A 26644-nucleotide genomic window follows, 5' to 3' on the forward strand; every position below is an offset into this window, starting at 1 on the left:
CGCTGCGCAGCCCTCAACTCAATCTTCCGGACACCGAGCACCTGCCTCAAAACTTCTTGCATCTCAGCCAACTTCTGGAGCGGTAACCGCGCCTGCCAGGCCACCGAATCCAGCTCGATTCCCAAGAAGGTCAGACAGCAACTGGGCCCTTCCGTCTTTTCCGGTGCCAGCTGCACCCCAAATTCCTGCGCCAACAACTGAAACTGGCCCAACGCTTTGCCACAATCACCCGACTGACCCGTTCCAACAAACAGAAAATCATCCAAATAGTGAGACACCAGCCGGTGCCCACTGCGATCCACAAAGGACCACTGCAAAAAGGAACTGAAGGTCTCGAAGAGTGCACAAGAAATCGCGCAACCCATCGGCAACACCATGTCCACGAAGATGGACCCGTCAAACTGCATACCCAGCAAGGCAAACTCCGCCAGATGAATGGGAAGAAGGCGAAAGGCTGATTTGATATCACATTTGGCCAGCTCTGCCCCCTTCCCACATGGCCGCACCAGACCCACAGCATCATCCACCGACGCATACAAGACCCAGGAGTCCTCCTCCGCGATGAAATCATTCACTGAGCCTCCCTCCGGCCAAGACAGATGATGTATCAACCTGAACTCGCCCGGCTCCTTCTTGGGCACCACCCCCAGAGGAGAGACAATGAAATCTGACAATGGCCAGTCAGTGAACGGTCCCGCGATCCTGCCCTCGAAAACCTCCTTCTCCAGTTTGCGTGCCACCATCTCCGGCAGTTCCTTTGCCGATCGCAAGTTCTCAACCCAACGCCTCGCCCTCGGTCCCTGATAGCCAATCCGAAACCTTCCACAAAGCCCCAGTACAACCTAGACGCGGCCTCTTTATCAGGGTACCGGGAGAGCCATGGACACATCTCCACCTTAACCGAAGTATGGGCCCTTCGGCCCAGCCTGTCCCCTGCCTCGTGCAAACTTCCACTGTTCTGAGGGCGTAGCCAGAGTGAGACATTGCAAGACCGCGTGACGTCCCCCACACTTGGAACACTCATGTTTAAACTTACAGGGCGGTCGATTGCAGAATCCCTTGTTGAAACCCCAGCATGCCCCAGAGGGGACCGGTTTGTACTGCTGTCCCGCTGTCCCTGTCCATACCGCCTGCGTTCCCTGCCCTCCGGCACCGCCTTGACCACCCGCCCCAGACTGGGCGGGATGCGACTGAAAAGACCGATAGGTGACCGGAAGACCACTCGCCGTATGCGTAGACGCCGCCGCCTGCGTCGAAGACATCTATTGGACCCAGAGCTCCTGGTCCACATCCCCCCATGGATTGTCAGGGTTAACACTGATCCGTGCCCTAAACTCCTCGTCGTAGCTCAACCATGCAAATCCCCCGAAGTGCAATTGCGCCTTCCTGATCACATCCATATACTTAAACAACGCAATCGCCCGATCCGCGTGCTTCTCGCAATAGATTCTCGCATAAATCAAAAAAGCCGACGTCCAATTCTCCATCGTCAACGGCACTCTCGGCCGCCTGGTCAACTCCCACTCCTCCTTCGACCCCTCCTTCACCTGAATTTCCCTGTGCAAGAGTTTAAACACATCCACGTATTCGTGCCGCCAAATCCTTGCCCTCGTCTTTTCCGACAAATGCGATCCGAGAGGCATCGCCAGACCCATGTACGGCAATTTTTTCCGCAATTTGTCCACATCATCCTTACCCCCTTGGTCCTCAGTCTTATCAGTCTGCGCGCTCGCCGCCACCACCTGTTTTTTACCATCCAGTGGAACAGGCCCCACCTCACCTGGTGGCCCGGCCTCCCTCACAGACCCGTCCCCCACACCCACTGACCTGCAGGCCTTCTTCCTGCCCCCTTTTGTCCCGTCCCCCCAGGCATCCCACCAGGTACCCTCACCTGTTAAAGTTGCCGGGGCGTCCCGCTCCGTCCGCCGTGTCTCCGCCGGCTGCACACTCCCAGCGATGGCCCGACCGGCGCCATCTTGTGTCTCCTGGAAAACACCAAACCTGCTGGTTGCCGCTCTGCCCTTCCCCCAACTCTCAGCCTCACACACTTCACCCTCTTCCAACTCATCCTCATAATCCAACATCTCATCTTCCATAACCGGGATCTCCAGCTCACGCACCTCAGTCACCACTCTCTTCGCACCCTTCCCTTTCACACCCGGCACAAACTCGCACTCCAACATTGCTGGTGCGTGCTCCCTCGATAGAGGGCAGGCCGCCGCGGACCCCCCTGTTGCTTCGTCCCGGCGTTTGGAGGCCGTCTTGCGCCCCGCCGGCCCACCCCGGCCTCTGCCAGCTGTCCCTGCTGGCTTGCACCCGCCCCCCGCCCCCGAACCATATGCGCCCGGGGAGGCCCCAGTGCCACCAGGTCTCTGCGCCTCCAAGGCAGTCTCTGACCCCTCAACCCAGACCCACTCTCCCAGGGCCCCGGGGGCGCCCCTACCATGGGCACTGACCGCACCCCTACCGCGCATGGGCGCCGGGGCCCCTTTGCACCGAGGCACCCCACCCGCCTTCGCCTACCTGGCCGCACACAAGCGCAGCCACTCCCCTTCTGACTCCTCAATAATGCGCCGCTGGTCATGGACCCTCTCCTCCTCTGTCATGTGCTCCCACCTGGCGTACCACGCACTCCTGCCGTCCAGGTCCCCAGAGCCCACCTGCCCAGGCGGGGGTGCCGGGGGCCGGAGGAGATCGTCCCTCCCGGCCCGGCCGAGCACCAACAACGCTGCCCGCACCGCCTCTGCGTCGGGCTTGCTCATCTTCCGTCCGGATGAATAAATTTTCCGACCGCAGGGAAAATTCGGCCCGCTACACTCCCTGCAAGGTCACACACCGGGGCACCAGTGGCAACAATCTCCCTAACTCAGACACCGCCTCGCTATCTAACCTCGGCCCACACACTACGCTAATCCCTACACAAAACTGAACCTATTCCCTGAGGCACTGGGGACAGGAATTCCCCTCCTGTCCCCTTAAGTAGCCTCCTATCCCCCCACCACCTAAACCCACCCCCTGACCTAGCCCTCTGTCTGCCGTCCTCTCGCGCGAACACCCCAGGGTAAAGACTGGTCTGTCGATCTGCTTTCCCCGGGGGCCGCAATCTCTCTTTCCTCAAATGAAACATCTGAGTCGTGGTGTAGTATGCCTGATGCAGAATCCTCCGCTCCTGCCTTGATCGCCACTTCCCATCCTGTGCACCTTCTAGTGTCACTTTACCGTTCCACCCCAGGGCATTTGTCACCCTGGCTCTTCCAGATCTTTACCTCCACCCTCGATGGGCCTAAGTATGCCAGGCATCGGAAGAGCGAAGGCGACTGCATAGTGGTCAGACCAGGCTAAGGGTGGAGCGTGCGTGCGTGGATGTACGTACTGTGGCCTCGACACGTGCAGCGGAAGGGACGCAGGCGTATACGTTGCCAGTCGGTGGGAGCCCCTTCCTCCATGCTCGGGTGGGTACGTCACTGCGTGGGCTTAGAACCGTGTAACGCTCTGTTTGTTGGTCTTTGTCCTTCGTCTAAATCGGGCACAGTGAGGATTTCTTCCGCGCCAGGCGTTGCTGGCGGCTTTCATTCTCATGGGCTCGGCGCTTTACTTGTGTTTAAATAAAACATTTATCAATACAAACATCTTGATTTAAAGGCGGCTGTTTATTATTACATTCAGGAGCGGCCGTCGCCGTTGCTGAGTTGAAATCAATGCGTGGCTGCAACAAACTGATCAATGCAGGGAGGACGCACGGCCTGGTATTAGCTGCGGCGGCAGTCAATAGCGCTGATGACAAATTAAGAGGCATAGAATCCTCTGGAATCCCTTCTGCATCAATTTAATTCTAATTCCAATGCGATCCATACAAACACTGTCCTCTGAAGAAAGGACCCGGCCTTCGTGATGCAATTACATGCAAACACACACTTGGGCTGTGAAGTCCAACATTTAATCCTGCTCGCAGTAATTGTCGGATTTATTTACCAGTGACCTACAGCGCCCCCTGGTGTTAATACTCTGGGCCCCAGACACAGCTCTGTCAATGCACCTCAGTTGTGACCAGTAGCAGCCACCCGCTTCACAGGGACCCCTGCATACCCTCTCCAATGGACCCCAGTGAGGCCCTGCAGCGCTCCCTGCTGTTACTACACTGGGGCCTAGGCAGGCCTCTGTCAATGCACCTCAGCTGTGACCATCAGCATCCCGGGCACACACCCAGACGCACCCGAGTACTTTAAAAGACCATTTGCTTGTTAATGAGGCTTTGTTGTGTCTTAGAGCCCCTGCATCTCCACTCTGCATATTGGTGGAAGAATTAGCCCCCTCCCCCGGAAATTTTTTCTTACGCCCCCTGACTGTAGGTGGCCCAGATGCCTTGGATCACGGTAGCGATTTACAAAAGGGGGTGGTGATGAACAGAGTGTCTGAATTGAGCAGACCACTCTTACCCAGTCCAAAGATCAGGGCTTGATCCATCACCGTTATTTATCTCACTGCCCCATCCCAGCTCAGAACCTGGCTATATGCAAATCAGTCTGTCCCTGGCCCAGTGCATCATGGGAACAGGGCAGACTAAACTACCAAGCCAATTCTTTACCAGAAAGGAGACAAGCTACCGGGGACCGGTTTCTGGCATTTCAGCCTCTTCGGCCCGGCTTGCTTGAATCCTGATGGAGCAGTGAGAAAGGGACTCATGTCTGAGTATACCCTGCCACACCTATAGTGGCCAAAATCGATTTACAAAAGGGGGTGGTGATGAACAGAGTGTCTGAATTGAGCAGACCACTCTTACCCAGTCCAAAGATCAGGGCTTGATCCATCACCGTTATTTATCTCACTGCCCCATCCCAGCTCAGAACCTGGCTATATGCAAATCAGTCTGTCCCTGGCCCAGTGCATCATGGGAACAGGGCAGACTAAACTACCAAGCCAATTCTTTACCAGAAAGGAGACAAGCTACCGGGGACCGGTTTCTGGCATTTCAGCCTCTTCGGCCCGGCTTGCTTGAATCCTGATGGAGCAGTGAGAAAGGGACTCATGTCTGAGTATACCCTGCCACACCTATAGTGGCCAAAATCGATTTACAAAAGGGGGTGGTGATGAACAGAGTGTCTGAATTGAGCAGACCACTCTTACCCAGTCCAAAGATCAGGGCTTGATCCATCACCGTTATTTATCTCACTGCCCCATCCCAGCTCAGAACCTGGCTATATGCAAATCAGTCTGTCCCTGGCCCAGTGCATCATGGGAACAGGGCAGACTAAACTACCAAGCCAATTCTTTACCAGAAAGGAGACAAGCTACCGGGGACCGGTTTCTGGCATTTCAGCCTCTTCGGCCCGGCTTGCTTGAATCCTGATGGAGCAGTGAGAAAGGGACTCATGTCTGAGTATACCCTGCCACACCTATAGTGGCCAAAATCGATTTACAAAAGGGGGTGGTGATGAACAGAGTGTCTGAATTGAGCAGACCACTCTTACCCAGTCCAAAGATCAGGGCTTGATCCATCACCGTTATTTATCTCACTGCCCCATCCCAGCTCAGAACCTGGCTATATGCAAATCAGTCTGTCCCTGGCCCAGTGCATCATGGGAACAGGGCAGACTAAACTACCAAGCCAATTCTTTACCAGAAAGGAGACAAGCTACCGGGGACCGGTTTCTGGCATTTCAGCCTCTTCGGCCCGGCTTGCTTGAATCCTGATGGAGCAGTGAGAAAGGGACTCATGTCTGAGTATACCCTGCCACACCTATAGTGGCCAAAATCGATTTACAAAAGGGGGTGGTGATGAACAGAGTGTCTGAATTGAGCAGACCACTCTTACCCAGTCCAAAGATCAGGGCTTGATCCATCACCGTTATTTATCTCACTGCCCCATCCCAGCTCAGAACCTGGCTATATGCAAATCAGTCTGTCCCTGGCCCAGTGCATCATGGGAACAGGGCAGACTAAACTACCAAGCCAATTCTTTACCAGAAAGGAGACAAGCTACCGGGGACCGGTTTCTGGCATTTCAGCCTCTTCGGCCCGGCTTGCTTGAATCCTGATGGAGCAGTGAGAAAGGGACTCATGTCTGAGTATACCCTGCCACACCTATAGTGGCCAAAATCGATTTACAAAAGGGGGTGGTGATGAACAGAGTGTCTGAATTGAGCAGACCACTCTTACCCAGTCCAAAGATCAGGGCTTGATCCATCACCGTTATTTATCTCACTGCCCCATCCCAGCTCAGAACCTGGCTATATGCAAATCAGTCTGTCCCTGGCCCAGTGCATCATGGGAACAGGGCAGACTAAACTACCAAGCCAATTCTTTACCAGAAAGGAGACAAGCTACCGGGGACCGGTTTCTGGCATTTCAGCCTCTTCGGCCCGGCTTGCTTGAATCCTGATGGAGCAGTGAGAAAGGGACTCATGTCTGAGTATACCCTGCCACACCTATAGTGGCCAAAATCGAAATGCCAGAAACCGGTCCCCGGTAGCTTGTTTCCTTCCCAGTGTAAGAATTGGCTTTTGTAGTTTGGTTTGCCCTGTTCCCATCATGCACTGGGACAGGAACAGACTAATTTGCATACAGCCAGGTTCTGAAACTGGGATGGTGCAGTGAGCTAAAAAACGGTGTTAGATCTAGCCCTGATCTCTTGACTGGGTGAGAGTATTCTGTTTAATTCAGAGACTCTGTCCCTCACCACCCCTTGTTGTAAATATTGGATCACGGTAGCAACTGTGTTTATAAGGACTAATTTCTCCATATCATGGTATCTTTTTCCTACAAAGGATACCCCCTTATTTTATTTATGTTGTTATTAGCATATGTTGGATTTCAAACAGAAATCCTACACATTAGAAAAATAATATACAAAAGGAGTGCTTAGGTAGTCCAGTGTTGTTACTGAAATTTCACTTAATCACATACTAATCCAGATTATTCAAACATAAGAATTCTTCTTTTCGATCCAATATAACGCAGGAGCCATGATATGATATTCCGAAAGAGATTTACTTTATTCTTCACAACATCAAACTGCAGCCCAGCCAACGCATTTCGTTCCGACGAGGGACTTCATCAGGGTTTAGAGAATTCGTAGTGTTTCTTAGTGGGCAAGTGTAAGCCACACAGTAGAAGAGGGGGCTGAATAGTGGAGTCACCTAAGGGTCATTAAAATTATTTATTGATTCTCCCTCTATAAATGTAATCCAGAGAAGGGAGAAGGCTTTGCATGGATGGGATGCCGCATCTTTCTGCTTAACGTGGCAGGCCCCACTGGGGGTGCAGATATTCAGCTTTCTCTGGTTTACACTTATCGAGGAAGAATCAATTCTACCATTCTTGGACAGTCACAGACAGCCATAGGTGATTTGCAGTGGACCTCTAGGACATCTGGGCCTGACTGCACCATTGTTAGCTGCGTCCAGGTGGCAGATAACTGTTAGATAGAAATTAGAATTTGTAATTGAGGAGTAAGAGAATTCCAAGAGAAGATGCAAGAAATAAAATCACAGAAAGCAAGCCTTCTCAGTCGACATTGATGATATGGATCAGCATCCGTACCAACATCAGAACTTTCAGAACCATCCCTCAAGAAACACTCTGACCCCCTCCCCAACAAGAGACCACGCTGGTTACTTGCCTCTATGCAAGTGACCATGCATCGTAACCCTGGGCTCGGTTTGTGCACCTAGGTTTGTGCTGTACAAATACCCTGACATACACACAGAAGAAGATTTGGTAGTCATCGTAGCGAAGAAGAGAAGCCAAACGAGAAGATGGCTGCAAGCAGGGAGAATGTTTAGACTGAGAAACATAAAGAAGCACACACTGAGCCTGTGGGGACACCCTCTGAAAAGGAGAGGAAGGACGATTGGTCCAAGTACTGAGAATAGCCGATTGGAAATACCAAGGGGTTTGAGTAGGCTGAGCAGGCTCTGGTGGTCCCCAGTGTTGAATGCTACTGATAGTAGCATGAAAAGGGAAGAGAGTTGTGTTGATCGGACTTGAGTGATAACTATTTCGTTTGGTGTTCTTAGAGGAAATGCAGTAGGTGGGCTTGTTAATGCACAACAAGGTGTTTAGTGATTTTGGAAAAGAATACCAGCTGGGTGATGGGTGTTACCAGTAGCTGAAGGGAGAAAAGGCAGATGCAGCTTTTTCAGAAATGATAGTGCTGCTGCGGATTTCAAACAATCGTGAGATATCCCATTGAGGAGTGAAAAGTTTGTTAGGTGTGAGGGTGCTGAAGAAGGGAGCTAGAGCTGTATCAGTTGGGGGGGGGGGGGTGGCACGAAAGGGAGCATTTGTTGAACTGGCAGATGCAGGAGTGCTTCATTGGTAATCTAGGGGAGAAGGGGGTTGTTGGAAAACGAGGCAGCATCTGTGAGGCCTGCACAAATAACATGACACATTTGTCCTTCACTGGGAACCAAACACCCTAGGGCAGCGCCTGACTCTCAGAGGGTAGCGTTGCAGAGCAGTCTGAGGCTTACTCAAGGGAAGTGGTGTGGGCTAGTAATCGCCATTTGCAGGTGCGCAAAAATAACACTCAATAATGGATTGTCTAGTCTGTACTTTGCGTTATAAAAGTAAGAGTACATTTATTAAACACACACACCACTCAATACAATACACCAATTTACAAATATACATAAGCTGGTGGAATTACTTTGTGACATTGCATAACATCTCCACCCCTCCCGCAGGGGGGGGTGGGGTCTAGTACCACCACTCCCATGTATGCACATTATCTTACCCCCAATGCAATTAGTTGAACCTATCCTGGAGCGAGGGCCCTGCGCACTGGCACCATCCTGCTGGCGTCCCCCTCCCATTACCTCAACAAGCATTAAACAGGGATACACCTGCCGTGGTGACACATGACCCTGACCAAGCATCTCCTACTGACCCTAAATTATACAGCTCTACATCTTAAGGGCTAACAGTCTGGGGTCTTCACCTAAGCGCAGCAGCAAGACTACATGTTTACGCACACTTTAGAATGACAGTACTCAGCACATTTGGATATCATTAAAAATGCATTGCAATTACAGCCCCTAAAGGCATCACAGATGATCACAGGATTAAGTTGGAAATACCGTCAAACACCCTAGCAGGAGTGTCTAGCCACTTAAATCCACTTTGCTTGTGACATCACCTTACACCAGTACTTCACATTGAACATCAGTCCCTCTAAAAGAAATAACCATTAATAAATGCATTTCAGTGCAATTACGCCATTTCACCTCCAGGGGATGCCCTTCTCAAGACATCTCCAACTCAGCCCTTCAATCTTTGATGCACTTCTCAATGAACCCCCAGCTGTAGAACAAAAGTTCCAGCCTAGGAGGTAATGCAGTCTTCGCTGAGAGTTGAGGGGTTATTCTTTTTAAATCCTCAAGAAACTTTGGGAGGGACTTAGCTTTGTGCTGGGGCGAGACTGCGCTGCTCCAGCAGCTCCCCCCAGTACCTTTTCACACTCGAGGGTGACCCCTCTCCTCTAGGGGCCACCAAAGTGCCAAAAACAATCCATTCCTCATGCCTTGCAAGGCATCATGGGGCGCTTCAAGCTCCTGCCGCTTTCTGGGGCCTCGGTGGGGGGCCCGGTACCACACGGACCCCCGGGTAAGGATATGCAACGCGGGGAGCCCACACCCAGCCGCTCCGCGCTTTGGTCGGGGGCCCGGTCCCACCCGGGCCCCTGGCTCCTCCTTCCTTGTCCGGGGCCTCGGTCCCACCCGGGACCCCCGCAGGCTCTCCACGTTGGAGGGCAGTCCCCGGGACCTGACCCACCCCGGGGGCCTTTCCTGGACCAGCGGTGGAGCCTCACGCGCTTCGCCGTCAGGGGGCCACAGGTCCAAGGTCTCTCACCATCTGGGGCCATATCTCAGCCCCTGGAGGTCCGATCTGCCCCATTTTCGCATCTTCTTGCTCCTGGCGGCGCCCCCTAGCCACTGGGAGCACTCTCCTTCACTCTCCAGGTCTCCAAGAGGGTGCACTCTGCAGGGAGCGGTCTGCACTGGCTCCCTGCACCAGCCTTTCGCCTGGCTCTCCTCCTGCGCCTCTCTTCTCCCTGCCCAGAGGCCCCTGCTTCTGCACACCGGTCCTGGGAGTTTCTTCTGGTGCTGTTAGGGGCCTGGGCGACAGTCAGGGGTCTCTCCTTCCAACTGCCCATTGCCAGGCTCCAGCACCTTCCACCTCAGCAGACCACACCCCAGAGAGAGCTTCTCTTCCTGTGCAAGTACTTTTTAAAAGTTGAGTAGGGGGCTGGAAGGAAGTCTCTGTTTGTCCTATCAAACAGTGACACATCACTTCCCTGCCCATGCTCCCTCCTTCTTGTCCAGCCTCTGGGTTTGTTCAAAATGGAGTCGTCCAGTGTCTCTGGCCACATGGCCTCTGAAACCCAACTCTTTCCATCTTGGTGCAGCCTCGTGCCTGGCACCCAGTGACCGCTGCTAATGGATGAGCCTGTAGCCCCACCCATCTTCTTCTTTGTGGAGAGGAGGCCCTAGCTTGTGGAAGAAAGATTATCAATCCATCCAGCTGAGGTCAACCCTCAGCCTGAGTCTGGTCATGGCTGGCTCAGAGAAATATGACAGTTCTGTATGACCCAAAAGCAGTACATATGACTTTGGACTCTGCAGAATACTTATTTTCACGTACTCTACAATGGACTTTAGTGCGTGTCTGGAATCTGTAGGCCTTGTGGAAGTCATTTTAGCCATGGGCCCCACATCACCATAGGGGAATAATGAAGTGAAAACACAGTAAAACACACTGACTTTCCCTGGCATGTTCCTTCCCAGGGTATAAAGCCTATTACATGTTACCACCCAATTCTACATAAGTCCTTCTACACCATTCACTCTGTAGCTGCTCCTGGACTGCGCACGCTAGGAATCTCCCCTGCGCAGCTCCTACACGAATACCCAAGGGTATTCGTTCGCGCTCTATAAATGTCAGTAAATAAATAAATAAATAAATAAATACACGTGTGCACACGCATGTACACCCATGTCTGCATGTAACCAGCACAGTGCCCCATACTCCAGCTGCAGCGGCCTAGTCAAGCCAGGCAGACACCAGTAAAATCTCCATGCAGTCTCCTTCATTATGAGCTCACTGTGGGTGAGTCACAGATTATGAGGCTCCCCCACAGTAAAAGCTCATCAATTAGGTTCCTTAAAAAGCGAAAAATCTGGGCGGCCCATAGTGTCAGAACCACCTTCTAACAGGGGTGAACAACACATCTCTAGGATCAGCATTGGGATGTAAGCGAGGGGTGTAGTGTAGCGAGGAGGGTAGTATGTCAGGCTGGTAATGGTTCGCAAAATTTTTGGCTGTCATGGGTGAGTTTGGAGGCAAGAGATGGGATTATACAAAGTGTGTGTCTTGGGCTAAGTTTATTGCTTTTTTGTAATCAAAGGATTTTGAGATGGGTGGAGAGGCAAGATCATTGTGTCCTATGTTAAATTTAGCTGTGGTGGAATCTGTTTCTGTTTTTTGCCTGAGGTAGGTGAGTTGATGCTGGGTGCAGGAAAAGGGGTTTTATGAAGGTTTGTGTGGATGAGAACATGATTAGAGGGTGCTAGGTGGAGAGTGGCTGAATCTGTAGGAGATCTATATGAGGTCACTTGGATTATCATGTGAGTTAGGGGGAGATGTGTGGGTGGTAGTAAGTGCTTAGCCAGCCAAGGAGCTGTGAGACTAGTGTTAGGCATGATTAGTTTGGTCTCTCTACAATCCCTGCAGCCAGCTCGAAACAAAACACACAATTCTCTCAAAATGCCTTTTTCAGAACAGCTGTGGGGCTCACAGATGGAGAACATTGCTTTCTTCAAGAGTCCCGGAAAGGAACTCCTCTTGACACTAGTGATCGGAAAAAGCTCCAGTTAGATGAGGTACAATTTTCTAAAGAGATGGTTGGCGTGTAAAGAAGGATCGATCCAAAATAGTATTTCCAAGTATGTTTATTGGAAGGCAAGCAGGTACACCTTATCCTGTCCAGCTGTACTCATTAACTGACTACAGGCTTCATTCACGAGTGTACAAACTGCTTAATGCTGGAATATCTGACTATCACCGGAACTTCCAATTTAAAAATCAAGAGTCACACGAAGTTCATTACACAACGTCGGATATGTTCATTAAGCATTCCTTTAACATAACGTTTCCCAACCATCAAGTAAATGAAAAGGATACAGAGTAATATTTCCTCCTTAACTCACAGAGCACGGTAAAGTCCAGAAAAGTTCTGCCTTCGTTATTTATCATGAAAAGTTTTTTCAATTCTTTACTCACGGAGTATTGCAAAGTCCAGAGTGGTTCTTCCTTCGTTTATTTTTTAAAATAAAGTTTCCTCTTCAAAAGAATGTTCAAAACCAGGAAAGGAGTTTGCTTTAAAAAAAAATTTGCGTAGGTTCTTTAATCTTCCTGCTTGCTGCTGTTCAATCCCGACCTCAGTCGCCAAAATGTAAAGAAGGATCAATCCAAAATAGTATTTCCAAGTATGTTTATTGGAAGGCAAGCAGGTACACCTTATCCTGTCCAGCTGTACTCATTAACTGACTACAGTCCCCCCATTCTAGAGTCTAGCTGCAGTGCATCTTCCATCACCATGGTACCAGGAGAATGCACTACACCAAGACACCACAAGGCGGAATGGGAAATACCTGACTCAGTATGACCATCCATACTGTACTGCCCTCCTTCAACAGACCCTAGTACAACACACCTCAATCTTACTCGAGGAACGTTGAGGGTTCTCGATCTTTCAATGGACAGTTTCATTAACTTGCGCATCGTCGATTACAGGAGTCTGCAGTGAGCCTTGCATTATAATCACTGGATTTTATAGCAAACAATGGAGGGTAACCTTTCTTATGGACTCCTCTCAGCATCAGTCTTACACGCTCCGTGACATCACAAAGCAGGATGATGTCACAAAACAAGTCTGCAGGAGTCCGAGCAGCTTCTGCCATTTATTTCTTCCTAGCTCACGGATAAGTACACTTGTGGACCTTTTTATATCTGCACTTTATAGATTTTATTTTTTTCTCTTTCCTTTACCCTACTTTCCTAAAGTCCAATTATCCCGGACTTTGGCTTTCTTTTTTATTGTAATGACCACCAAAGAGCATCTTCTTTTGACTGTGGCGCTTTAATAAGAAATCTTTGCATTCCCTCTGATGCCACCCACTCACCCCCATGCTCCCCACCCCGGAGGTGCTTTAAAGAAGGTGGGAGATGCTGCTCCTTTGTTGAACAGGGCTGGAAGAAGGCCATTGGATGGGGCATCGCTGGGATGCACGCCCTGGAGAGGTATTTTAACGAGTGGCGAGAAGCCAGTCTACTAATTCACCGTGATGAGTAGAAAAGAAAGGTGCCTTGTAAACCTTTCTGTGTTTGTCATGAAGTCCGCAGCCATCCGGGCCAATCGGCCATGTGTCATCTATGACACCAGGAGACACTCCTGGCTTGTTCACCCAGATCACATCGCCAGCAGGGACTTACAGGTGCATACCTATAATGGAAACAATTATAGGTGTTCACCCAGGTGCCATCACCGCCATGGCCGTACAGGTGCATACCTATAATGGAAACCATGCACTGCGATCCTAGAATGCCAGCTTCCATGCCAGACCTAGGTGAGGTGTTGCATGTGGCATGGGTGTCATTAGTTTATAGTCCCACTTGGTTTTCGTTTGTGAGATGGTAACTCTAATTTAAGAGTTAGTGGCGTGCCCATGCTGTACTCTTAAATGAAGGGACTGGCGGCAGTCATGCCCCTCCTGGACCCTGCAAAGAAGCACCGACCCTTCTCACAGCCCCTTCCCCGTGAGAGAAATGTGCATAGCCGAGTCTCGTGAAGCCAGGCACCACCATCCTTCACCCCTGGTTTTTCTGTACGTTGTGACCATAATGTGGTTTTGTTCTTAATCGAGTACCCACCCACCATTGCTCTGTCACAGAATACCACAGAAATTCAATTTGCGGGAAAAAGGGGCCTTTTAGATCTAGAATTGGCCAAGACCTTTAGCTTTTACTTAAATTACTTGTAGGGGCTTTCCGTCACCTCTCTTCATCTGTTTTAGTGTTATTCACATTTTGCTTCCACTCACTACAGCATGCAGCCTGGGGCAGCGGGTCACCCTACTCAATCGACTGGTTAACTTCACGTTGAAAGACTTCATTTTGTTCTTTCACAATGAGCGCATCCACACACACGGTAGTTCCGTTCAGTACCAGTATTTATATTGTTTTTAATTTAGTGTTGCTTTTGTTTTTATAGTCTGAGGCCCGTGATGAAATCAGGACATATTCCACCCCTTATCAGTTCCTGTCTCCTGCCAATGCTATTGTAAATTCCTATTGGAGTCTTCTATGTTTATCTGGCTGTTGGTATTCTCACAGCATAACAGACTTGTGTGCATTTGAAACTGTTCTGTATTGTGTTATCCTCTTTTTTACTATGAAGTACACAAACTGAAAGCTTCAATATTATACATGGGAAGCGGATAATTCTTCAGAACACTTTTATTCTTGACTCCATGTCATCAATGTTTCTTTAATAAACTTTGCCGAGGAATGAAAATTAGTCTTTTTCAGGTTTAACTTGCAGCGCGTGTGACACTCTATTTTATTCATTTTCTTCTTTTCTTTCTTCTTTCTTTGTTTTTTCCTTTCTTTCTCGATTTCTTTCTCTTGACTTTTCTTTTTTCTTACTGTGCTTCTTTCTTTCTTTCTTTCTTTCAAAGGTGAAACACTGAGTGAGTTGGTTTTTGTAAAATGCACTATCCAATACTATGTTTTGACTCCAGTGAGCAGAATGCAGATTTTAAAAAAATATTTCTGCAATTTGGCTGTCAGTTTCAAATTGTGAAGAGTGGATTTTATAGTTATCACTGGGAAGTCAGTCTAGAATCTGTGAGAAAAATACACAAAGTGAGAACATTATCATAGAAACGTTGCTCTTGGCAGTGGTGTGGGAAACTGGGTAAAGAGAGAACGGGATAAGTGCTTGGAAATTAAGGGGTTGGAGTTTCGAATAAAGTGTTTGCTGCTATGGCAATGCTGAAAGGTACAAGAAGACCCTGGAATAGACTACTCTGAAATGACATAGTATAATGTCAGCCATTTTTATAGTGCCCACCACAGCCTAATTTGCCCCAGGCGCTTTAAAAATAGACAACACCCAAATCATTGACCATCACTGTACCGCTCTGAAGGATGTCGGGTGAGCCGGCCGTGCTGCGATTAGAGTGGATGCGCTGCAGGATAAACGCTGAACTCAGCGACAAGTTCCTAAACTTCTGGGTGTTGTTTTTGACAAGGTCTGGTGTCAGGATTCTAGAAGTCGTCTGGGGGTTAGGATGTGTATTTAATTGTAATTGTTTTGATGGAATTATGTTTTATATGTGAATATGTGATTAGTATACGGATGAATTCTGATTGCCACCAAAATGCTGTCTACAAAGCTTTGATCAATTTAAAATGAGAAATTAAAATCCTGTTAAAAATAGATTAAGGGTTATGGGTTAGTGTCCAAGATAGAGATGTTGTCACCTGTAGGCCAATGTCACCTGATATACTGCTTTACTGTTCCTCCCTGTACTTTATATTCCAGGTTACCCGGATCACATGGTGTTTTCGGAGTTCCGGCACCGCTTCGACGTTCTAGCTCCACACCTGACGAAGAAGCTTGGGCGCAATTACATTGTCACGGACGAGAAGCGGGTAAGTCTGACCGCGACAAAAGGTTACCCAGGTGTGCAGCAGGCAGTGATGCTGTGCTGCAGAAAGTATTCTTGAAATCTGCCCTAATAAATAGACTTGGGCTTCCTTCACTGCTGTGGTGCTTTAAAACACTTGCCTTGGTTCCAGATCACTGTAAGTACCCCTTTCTGCCCTAGACCAGGACATGGACAACCTTTATGCACAGAGGGAGTGCCTTTTGCTCACACTGCCAGTATGTTATGTAATTTGCACAAGTGTTGGAATGTTTGGCCTCAAAGAGGGGTGATTTCCCTAAATAAACTATGCTTCGAGCGCTGTGAGACAAATGTCGCAATAGACACATCTAAACTCGAGATTCAGGGTGTGCCCTTTCCTTGTTCCATAATTGTGTCTGTTCTCCCCGTACGAGTTTGCCATTTCCTGGCTCTGGTATGCAACGGATGCAGCATTTTGGGAGGTAATCATTATTGATGCTAATATCCCGATGGAGGTGTCGAGGCAGGGAGCAGATGCAAAGGCGCCATTTACCGAATTGACGTTCTGCTCCCATTTGTATTGGCATTGCATTCAATCCACACCCAGGCTGGCTGGAAGGATAAACAATGTGTAATTACCTTATCTAAGCAGTGAGGTAGTGTGTTGACTTGGGTATTAAGTGGAGCAGCAGCACCACCCACGGGGTTGGACAGACTGGTCCTTGAGTGATGAAAGAGGAAGAGGCTCCCTGGTCACACCAGCTCTTCCCGCCAGCCATCAGTCTGACACTCCGGCTCCTGGTGGCAGGACGGGGTTCAGTCTCGTCATCAATCCTGCGGTGTGGTTTCAGGTAAGGCGCTTCCGCCCACACATATACATTTGGATTGCAAGTAGGAAGGTATCATGCCTCCCTTTTACAAACCCTCATTGAAATTTCATATGGAGGGTATATTTTTTACTCTCAAAACCACCATTGGCGTGGGACAATCCAGTAGGGATATCGTCTCCCAGAAACACATTATTTTTTCAGTATGGCAATTGAAAAATGGATGCTGGTATTGCACCATAGTATTCATTTTCTAAAATGTAATGAGCTAATTCTGCCCCTGTATACACTTTTGAGACTGTTCTAGGGGGATCTGTGGGTCAAACATTATCAGTGTTTTCACACAATCAATGCTTTGATTTTGGTGCTGTGCCACAAGCGTAGTCAGGGTCTTCTTGATTTTGCTTTGTTTTCTAACTAGGCGCAATGAAAACTGCAAAATTTTGATTTATGGGAACTTATTTATTGTCAAGAAGCACCACAAAAATATGCCACAAAAGGTCTCCTGGAAGAGGCCTAATCTTCGCCAATCCGATGCATTGGTGCTCTGTGTTCGTCAAGTTATCTGTGCAGTTGGCTCTGTCCACAAGGATCAGAAGTAACCCCATGTCACTAGGTTTTATTATATTTGCAGTGGTGGATTGACTTCAGTTTGAACTTGACCCAAATAGTGCCTAGGAGTCGTTTTACCAGCTTCTAGGTAAGGCCCCCTGAGGTGCGAGGGGGCTGATTAAGTTATATGTAGCTGGGAAATAGCCCAATTGGCTGCGCCTCTCAAACACTGGTGATGCGGAAGAGTGCCTGGCTCTGGACAGCATGTGGTTGGTTGGCGGTCAACCAACCTTGCTTGTTTTTCAGTAGCAAAGCAGCAAACTTTCAGCAAGTCGTCTCACTTCCTTATTACCCAGGCGTTCATGGCCTTTTACTGCTTCCAGTTCTGTCCCCATCCCCTCGGGTGGCGCATTCTTACACTGACCTTTTCTATATATTTTTTACCTGAAATTAAGGTTTTGCTCTCTGCTCATTAACTTGCCTTTGCATCTCAATTAGTGCCATTGTAGAGGTACTGCACCCAGCATACAGTCGAGATGTCTGTCTCATCTGTTGAAACGGAGGGTAAAATAAAGCAAATAAGAAATATAGCTGTGTTTGTGTCCGTACTGGACCGAACTTACATTGCACGATAGTTAAAAGTGGTCACTTCCAAACATCCACAGTGGGAGCAGGATTCACCTCTACTTTGAGGGCCTCCGATTAGAATGTATGTTGTTCTTGACCAACCTGCTCGGCACTTTGCTAGAGCCTGCTAAAGTCTGTTTTGACAAGGGTCTTGCAAATTCATCAAACGTCATAAGCAAAGCAAGCACTTCTTTCCAGTTGGTACGGGATCTAACGCTGGTCTACGGAGTAGCTCCCGCTTCTCGGCGCTGTGCACGTGAGTCCGAAGGGGCAGCCTGGCCGGGTGAGCCCCCTCCTGGCCTCGCACAGCGCCGAGGGGGCGCCGCGCTGCCCCGAGAGGCCCGGCGCCCAGTAAAAGCCTCTCCGGCCCAGGCACAAAGGGCTGCTTGAGTAGGTAGCAGTTGCCATGTAATGGAGAACGGAGATCTCCCGTCTCTGCTCGAGTGCTTCTCACCGTCCGCAGCGGTCTCCTAAGAGATGGTGACACGGCAGGGTTTTTCGTTTTGTTTTTTTTTCTCCGCCGGTGTAGGAGGAGGGAGACGGCTGGGCAGTGCCCAGTCGCTGCCAGTATCTGGTTATCTCTTGTAGAGGGTTACGCAGACTTTATTGTGACTGTAAGTTTGAGACTTAAAACATGGGGCGTCGACTGGCCGAGGAGGAAGGCATCGAGTAGGGGCAGACTCTAGACGTAACATGCTGTGAGTGCCTCGTTTGTTGTCGTCTCGCATTTCGCCCCTCTCAGCGGAGGGCACCGACCTGTTGCCTTGGGCGCCAGTGTGTGCCCGACCCTTGTGAGTTCATGTCCACGCCCGCCCTTTTAACAGCCCCTCACGGATCTTTCTCTCTCTCTACAGGCGGTGGAGGATCTGCTCGAGTCCCTGGACCTGGAGAAGAGCAGCTACCACATGGGCCTGAGCAGGGTGAGTTCTGTGCTGATCTGTCCTGCCTGTGAGTTTTGTGCTGATCTGTCCTGCCTGTGAGTTCTGTGTTGATCTGTCCTGCCTGTAAGTTCTTTGTTGATCTGCCTGCCTCCCCCTTCGAGTTCTTTGTTGATCTGTTCTGCCTCTCCCTGTAAGTTCTTTGTTGATCTGTCCTGCCTCCCCCTGTAAGTTATTTGTTGATCTGTCCTGCCTCCCCCTGTAAGTTATTTGTTGATCTGTCCTGCCTCCCCCTGTAAGTTATGTGATGATCTGTCCTGCCTCCCCCTGTGAGTTCTGTGTTGATCTGTCCTGCCCCCCCCCTTGTGAGTTCTTTGTTGATATGTCCTCCCCCCCCTTGTGAGTTCTTTGTTGATCTGTCCTGCCTCCCCCTGTAAGTTATTTGTTGATCTGTCCTGCCTCCCCCTGTAAGTTATTTGTTGATCTGTCCTGCCTCCCCCTGTGAGTTCTTTGTTGATCTGTCATGCCTCCCCCTGTAAGTTATTTGTTGATCTGTTCTGCCTCCCCCTCTAAGATATTTGTTGATCCGTCCTGACTCCCACTGTAAGTTCTTTGTTGTTCTGTCCTGCCCCCCCCTGTGTTGGGCAACTTTGGTGGGATTCCTGAGCTCAGAGTGCTACGAAGGTGGTTGGTAACTAAGGGGCAGATGTATCAACCGTTTTGCGACTCGCAAATGGTCATTTTGCATGATTTTGCGACTCCTTAATTTGCCATAGCATTTAAGGAATCGCAAATTTTGCGATTCCTTAAATGCTATGTATGAAGCATTTTTCTATTGCGAATTTTGGTTAAGGAATCGCAAATTACCACCAACTTGTAGTTGATGGTAATTTGCGAATTCCTCAACAAATGCACAATTTTACATTTTTTAAGGTGGCATGTGACGCGCACACATGCCCATGGGGCATGTATGTGCGCCATATGCACACATATGTACATTTCAGGGGTGCAGCAGGGTGTCTTTCAGACACCGGCCTGCACCCTTGAAATAATTCTCAAATTGCGATTAGCAAATTGCGAATTCGCAATTTGAGAATTAGTTCAAAATCATTCCTATGGGCCTCTTGGCCCATAGGAATGCATTGGAAATTATTCCCTATTTGCGAATTCACAAAATGTGAATTCGCAAATAAAGAATAATAAGAAATCGCTAAAAAATAGCGATTTTGTACATACATTCCATTTTGCGAATTCTAAATAGCGATTCGCAAAAAATCGCCATTTAGAATTCGGAAATTGGAATCTTGATACATCTGCCCCTAAGTGTGGGGGGGAGGGGGCTCGTCTGAGTTGGGCGAGCCACTGAAAGCTCGAGCCCGGCTCGAGTCTGAAGCCTGGCTCTGGTTCAGCTCCAGCTCCTGTTGGAACCTCGAGCCCACTACGAGCCAAGCCTGCAAGTGGCTTCTGCGTGCCAGTCTACCTCTACCCAGGATGTGACATTAGGGCCAGAGCTGCCGACTTTGGAACTGGGGAACCAGGTTCGAATCTCTGGCTCAGCATATTGTGATTTAGGTTAAATTACTTAATCTCCCTCTGCGTTTAAAAAATGTATGTGATATTGTGCGATGTAACTTGTTCTCACGAAGAGTGTTCCAATACCTTTTGGGTCGAGTTTGCGCTATATAAACACTGCAAAAAATACGCAAAAACAAAGCGTCTACATGAAAAGGAAATACAAATAGATACCCATTAAGTGGCTGATTTGTCCAAAATAAAACTAGAAAACCTGGCCTAATCTCGGCTTTCTGCTTAAATTGTGTGATTTTAGGCAAATATTTAATTTCAGCAAAATTATTTTTTCTACATTATCGCTTAATAAAGCGCGTTCCAATATGTGAGATCAGAATGCTAGTTATACAAAACCTATCGTGTTTATTTTAATAGACTGTAATGTTGCTCTTTAACAAACAGGGCCATATACAAGGTTTACTTTAAAAAAAAGTCATGCCTCATAGTACACTAATGGTTTGTGCTTAAAATACTTTTAATTAGTATTTATTTCAGTGCAGTGCTATAATGTGATGTATAAGTGCCGAAGCTTCCACATGTCAAAACACTTTAAAAAAAAAAAGAAATGTAAGGCGTTGCCAAATTTTACATGAAATTTGTTATATGATTTACATAGTTAACATTTCCAAGGCTCAGCTTGTGCACGGTTCTAAGATCCGAGCCAGACCTTTGACTCGGTTCTCCATGTTATTTTGTAAGCTTGCCTGCCTCTAGTCTCATCCCACCATGGGTAGGGAGGGGAGGGGGTACTCGTAGTTCTACTTCTAAAGAGTCGCAGTTTCTAGTCTGCGTATGTGTGTCAGTTTAATGTTTGTAGTGTGAAAATGCGTGACATTCCCAGGTCTCGTGTGACACTTTGAGTGACACATTTTCTCCAAACTTAATTATTGACCAAAGTTGAGAAATGTCATCTACCTGTTCCATGAATTGTCCCCAGAGATATGATCTCAGACCCTTCCGCAGTTAACCCCCCCTAATCAGGCCAAGTGAACTGCTTTGCGAGCCCCATCAAGTCAGTGCTCCCCTGCCAGCAATAACCCCTTGAAGGTCACCGCTGCGCTCACCTTTCTTTGTGAAACTCGTGCACGGTCCCCTTCCGCAGAGACCACTCGGCCCGGCCTGCTTTGGTGTCATTGACAAGGAGAGGCCATAGTTTGAAAAGCAAGAATTAAAATAAGCCATGCTGTGTACATTCATGTTCTTCGAGAGCTACCAATATGAAAACACTTGTAAAAGTGGAGAAGTGTGGCTCACTGGTTAGAGAAGGCAGACCCTGAAGCAGAGGACAGACCCGGGACCAGGGTTCAATTCCCGACGCGGCAGGGTCTGAGCCCAAGTGTCCACGGACTCGCTTCGGTGCCTACTCGAATCATGGGTTCACACTCTGCAACTCTGGGCAATAGCTTGCTTAATCTCCACTACGGCCCCACCGAGGCGGGATGCCTGGCTTTTACCTTGGGGGGGATGCCCTGTAGGGGTTATCTCACAGGGAAAAGCCAGGACGGGTTCCCAAAGCAAGCGCCTTGAGACCTTTCGGTGAAAAGGTGCTATATAAGAACCTTTCACATGACATTTGACATGACATACTCCCAGAACACACTGCAGGAGAGGGGTCGCGTACCACTAATGTCCCCAATTAATCCTTCAAATCAATAGACCTTTGCAGAGAGGACTCACATTGTTCTCTGTGAGTCTAATTAACAGTTATCCCTTGCACTGTGGTACTGATATTCCTGCTTCTGTGATGGGAAAAGCAAAATTACAAGCACCACGGTGCAAAGGAAAACCAGAATTCACTCCTGACATGAGTTATCTTGAGATGGCTGTTTTACAATATAAATACTTTAAATGAGGAACTTTGTAATTCAATTCACCGACTCTTTACGTGATCCAAAAATCATTTGGGTTGTTCTTTTAGCTGTGTGTCTGGAAAAAAATGGAGTGACTCCAACTTATTTAGTAAAGCTGTTCACAGGGACACATAATTGCCAAATTAATTTTAATCCAGAAGTGTTTTCAAAATATTTCCAATTAGCTGCTGACAATCTTCCATGCCAATGGCAAATCAAAGCCCTCCAGGTTACTGTTGTTTTCTAAACTGGCTTCCTAAAGTACATCACGCCCAGGACCAGTCAGTCAGTTTGCAGTTGCTCTATTTTATTGTCTAGTCCCCACTGTGGATCACGATGAGGTTAGAATAAACATGCTGAAGAATGCTTAGCTGCCAAGTGGGCTCTTCAATGCAAACATCTTCTGCTACTGGAGCTTAAACCAAAACCACGTTGGTTTCTGGGACTTGTAGTTTTACTATTGTAATTAGATTTATGAGTTTAAATGTCCAATAACACAGGTTTAACAGCTGCACCCGGGAATGGCTGCAGGTGTCAGTAATGCCGTGCACAGTGCACTTGAAAACCCTTCAATCTTCAGACAGCAGCTACATACTAGCAGACCTAGAAGTTATTAACATATGGGGCGTGTAGCACTGCAGTCACTAGTCTGAGCTTCTCCACAGCAGGTTAATATGTGCGACAATTGATTTACCTCCTGTGATGCAGGGACATTGTCCAATTTGCGTTACTCTGACGCCTTACGAGTAACACTCGGCTCGCTTCTAGAGACACGAAGAGAGGGAGACAGGAGAGCTGACATAAGCCTTCACATACCTAGAACAGAAGATGCGAGCAAATACCAGCATGGGCAGAATCTAGAACAGAGGTCTTCAAACTTTTGTAGCTTGAGCCCCCCCAGCTGATTTTTTGTACATGTCGGGCCCCCCCACCACCTGACAAATTTCTGGAATCTCGTACACCACATAATGGACCGCCACCCTCATATCCTGGGCCATATCCGGCAAATAATGTCCAACACAATAAGTGTGTTTAGTTAACTGCAGGTTTGTGAGCGGGTGTGGTTAAATGACAAAGGCTTATTGCACAGCTCAAAACTCAATCTTCCAGCAGGTACATGAGTCACCTGACCCTGGTGAACCACACCTGAATATAAGCGATGCCACTTTTATTGTTGCCTAAAAAATGCTGGATATTCAAGGAACTTTGCAGTGCCAGCCCCCAGTAACAAACCTGCCCCCACCTTTCCAGCCTCCCTGGGAAACGCCTGATACCCGGTGCGGCCAGTCAGCCTTGCTACCACCCTCCAATGGTGCCCCTCATCTTCGCATCACCGTCCCTCATGTGTATTTGATTTCTTTTATAGTGCTACTCATACCAAGTATGTACGTCAGGGCGTCGAATGTTTTATTGATTGAGAATCCCATTTCTCAAAGATGAACTTCTGTGAATTCAACCCCCACTTCCTAAAATATCATCTAAATTTGACATAATCCATGAACATTTTCCTCCAGCCTTATTTGTTAATTCCTGTTTTAGCCAGAAAGAACCCTCAAATAATTTGAAGGTAATGTTTGATTTAGATTACAGACTGTTATTGTGTTCATCTTAAAGAGCATTTAACACCCTACTCATGTCTGTTTCTGCAGGGGCCGAACTCGTTACATTTGCCTGTGGTTAGCCAAGAAAAAAGAGGTGAAAAGCAGTTATTGCTTGTTGAATGGTAACTTGTATACTAACACCAGCAAATCGTGGGGTAACCGTGAAGGCAGATCCTACTTTCTTACACGTTCTGTGCCGGGCGGCTGTCCACCGCAGCCAATGGCCCTGGACCATGTTGTGGGTACTGTACTGGGCATCTGTCGTACCCTTGCTTCATACCATGATGTGGGTACGGTGCTGGGTGGCTATCCACAGTATCTCAGGGCTTTGTACCGTGATGAGGGCACTGTCCTGGGCGGCTCAGCTCAGGCCGGGGTTCCGCCAGAGGGGGGTAGAGGTGTGGGGTGCGTGTGTCTATCTGTGTGCCCTGCACTCCTGCAGCACCCTTACAAGCGCCTTCCTGCGGGTAGAGTGTGAGTGAATGCAGGAAGTGCAGCCTGAAGGACCCACCTGTGAGCGTGCATGGCTGTTCATATGCTGGTCCTCCCCACAGACTCTCCCTGCTTCGGTGCGCTTTATCAGACTTTGAATGGAGAGGTGAGGAAGGGACAGGAGGGGGCGCACGCCCTGCCACCCGATGGGTGATATCCCCCCTGGTAAGATTCACCCTGTCCTTCCTGCCCGACAACAAGAGCTGGAGAGAGGGGGTGGAAGAGGGGGCAGCGATGAAAGGAGGAGAGAAGGGGAGACAGATGGTGCTGTGGGGGTGAGGGGGCAGCAGGGGGGGGTGTCACCGCCCGACATATAGAGCTTTGATGCTGGGCACGGAGGCCCTCGCCTGGCACACACATGAAAGGAGCAGGGTGCCCAACACAGCCCTGGCACGTGTGGGGGCGAGCCATGCCAACAAAGCTCTGTGGAGCTGCAGGAAGCACGGGTGGAAGGAAGCAGGGGGGGTCATGAAGGGGGCGAGGCAGTCTGAGGACAAGGGGGAGGGAGGGAGGCATTGTGGAGAGACTGAGAAGAGACAGGGGGCTGTGTGGGATTCAGAGCAGCCGGTGCGGATGGTGAGACAGGAAGCATTTAATTTTTTTATGCATTTTTCTATAGCGCGGACTTTACCCGAAGGTGTCAGAGCGCTTCACAATAGGAACAGAACAGATACAAGAGAACATTACAAGTGAACACATTACAAAAGCAAATGCTGTGTTACATGAGGCAAAAGTAACAATCATGAGCAAACAAATACAAGAGGAGCAAACGGTGCATTACAGGAGGAACAAGGCTTTGGGGGGCCTGAGGCCCCAGTATTTTTTTTAAAACAAACACATAAATAAAGATGGCCGGGGTGTTGGGGCTTGAGGCCCCGTTTTTATTAAAATAAAGTGCACCTAGAGACCGCTTCTCTGCGTGGTGCTCTGGGGGGATCGTTGCTGCAGTTGTGTGGGGCACGATTATTAAAAAAGATAAAGATCCCAGAACCCTCGGGCCAAGTGAAGGGCTCCGGGACTTGTGCTGCTGTGTGGCTCGAGGTCCTTTTTAATGAAAATAAATGCCCCCAGAGACCGTTTCCATGCGTGGTACTCTGGGGGCTTGTGAGGCTGTGCTGGGGTTCGAGGGCCCGATTTTTAAAAATGAAGCCCCCACGGAGCCCGCTGCACTTCATGCAGAGCTCTGGGGTTTTTGTGCAGTTGTGGTGGCTCCCAGAGTCCGCTATGTCCTGTGCGCGGCTCTGGGGGCTCCTGTGGGTTCGGGTGTGGGGCTCGAGGATCCGTTCTTTGAAAAATAAAGCCCCGGAGCACTCTGCAGTGCTGCGGAGCTCCGGGGGCTGATGCAGGATCCGGGGCATTACGGGATGGCTTTGGGCGGCCAGGGGGCTCGAGGCAATGTTTTAAAAGTGAAGCCCCCAGAGCCCCCGATGGCGCTGCTCTGGGGGTTGATTGCGGCATATACATGGATACATGGATCCCACGTGGATCCCGATGGCGGCGGCTACAGGGGCCCAGACAGCTCCCCCCTCGTGACTGCAAAGGCAGGGCCGGCCCCTTCCGTGATGTCACCGGGGACACCCCTGACATCACGGAAGGGGCGGGCCCCGCCCTCACAACCCTCCGTGACAGATGAACCCCCACCATGTCCCGCCCAAGGACTTGTGATGTGGGAAAATGGTAGTGAGAGTTTAGGATGGAGTGCGCGCCCCCCCCTGAGATGGCATCACGCCCCCCCAGGGGGGCGCGCCCCACAGTTTGAAGAACACTGATCTAGAACCAGGGGTCATCTGTGGGAAATGTTGGGGAAGTCTCAGAAGTAACCAAAGGCATTTCCACTTAACAGAATTGCCGGTAATTTGCACTTTCTGGACGGATTGTCAGGGCCAAATCCCTACCACAATTCAGAAAGTCCTACTGCAGACGAAGGAAACCATTTTACTATGAGACTGAGAGCAAAGACGACGCTGGAGACGTATTTGGGTGTGTGGTGCTAGAGCAGGGAAGGAGGACTGGCTGGCTCTGGGGTGCTTGTCTGTCACAGACAGCGCTACGAATAGGCGAGACGCGAGCTGTGGAGTTCCATGTTAGCTTTGCCACCAGGGCAGGTTCCCCCTTTCTTACCCACCGGGGAGGCTCCTGGCCCTCCTTCCTCATGTACCTGGTCACATGCTTTCAGTTTGTGGGGGAGCAGTTTCACTTGGTGCATGAAGGCAGTGTTGTGCCACAGGGTGTACTCATAGGGTTGGTATTGTTTTTCAAGACTGACAGGTTTTTGTTTACGTTGTAAATTTTTCATTGCAAGCGCACACACCTCGCAGCAGCTAGAGCGCACCCTGGTGTCCGTTTGAGTGACCTCAGGGCGCCCAGAGGTGAAGTCATTCCGACGGGGTCCCTTCCATGGAAGGCAAAGCGAGTGTCCCATTGACATGTGGGTGGCCCGTGAGCTCTGCCCGAAGGAGAGACCCCGCAGCGCCTAGAGGCACATGCAACCCTCGCACGTGGCAAGCGCCGCTTAAGATGACACATTTTATTTGTTTAGTTACATACATGGCAAACTTA

The 26644-nt window shown here is 49.3% G+C and overlaps 1 protein-coding gene across 22 annotated transcripts in view; it reads left to right on the forward strand.

Annotated features, from left to right (window-relative positions):
* Positions 1–26644, forward strand: part of MYO18A (myosin XVIIIA) — a 778205-nt gene that overhangs the window by 455126 nt on the left and 296435 nt on the right. For all 22 annotated transcript variants that reach the window (XM_086955115.1, XM_086955123.1, XM_086955114.1 and 19 more), the window contains 2 exons: positions 15605–15714; positions 18550–18615. In XM_086955115.1, the coding sequence (XP_086811241.1) occupies positions 15605–15714; positions 18550–18615 (176 nt within the window). The remainder of the gene's footprint in view (positions 1–15604; positions 15715–18549; positions 18616–26644) is intronic.

Source organism: Lissotriton vulgaris, chromosome 2_1 (assembly GCF_964263255.1).
Source record: "Lissotriton vulgaris chromosome 2_1, aLisVul1.2, whole genome shotgun sequence".
Lineage (NCBI taxonomy): Eukaryota > Metazoa > Chordata > Amphibia > Caudata > Salamandridae > Lissotriton > Lissotriton vulgaris.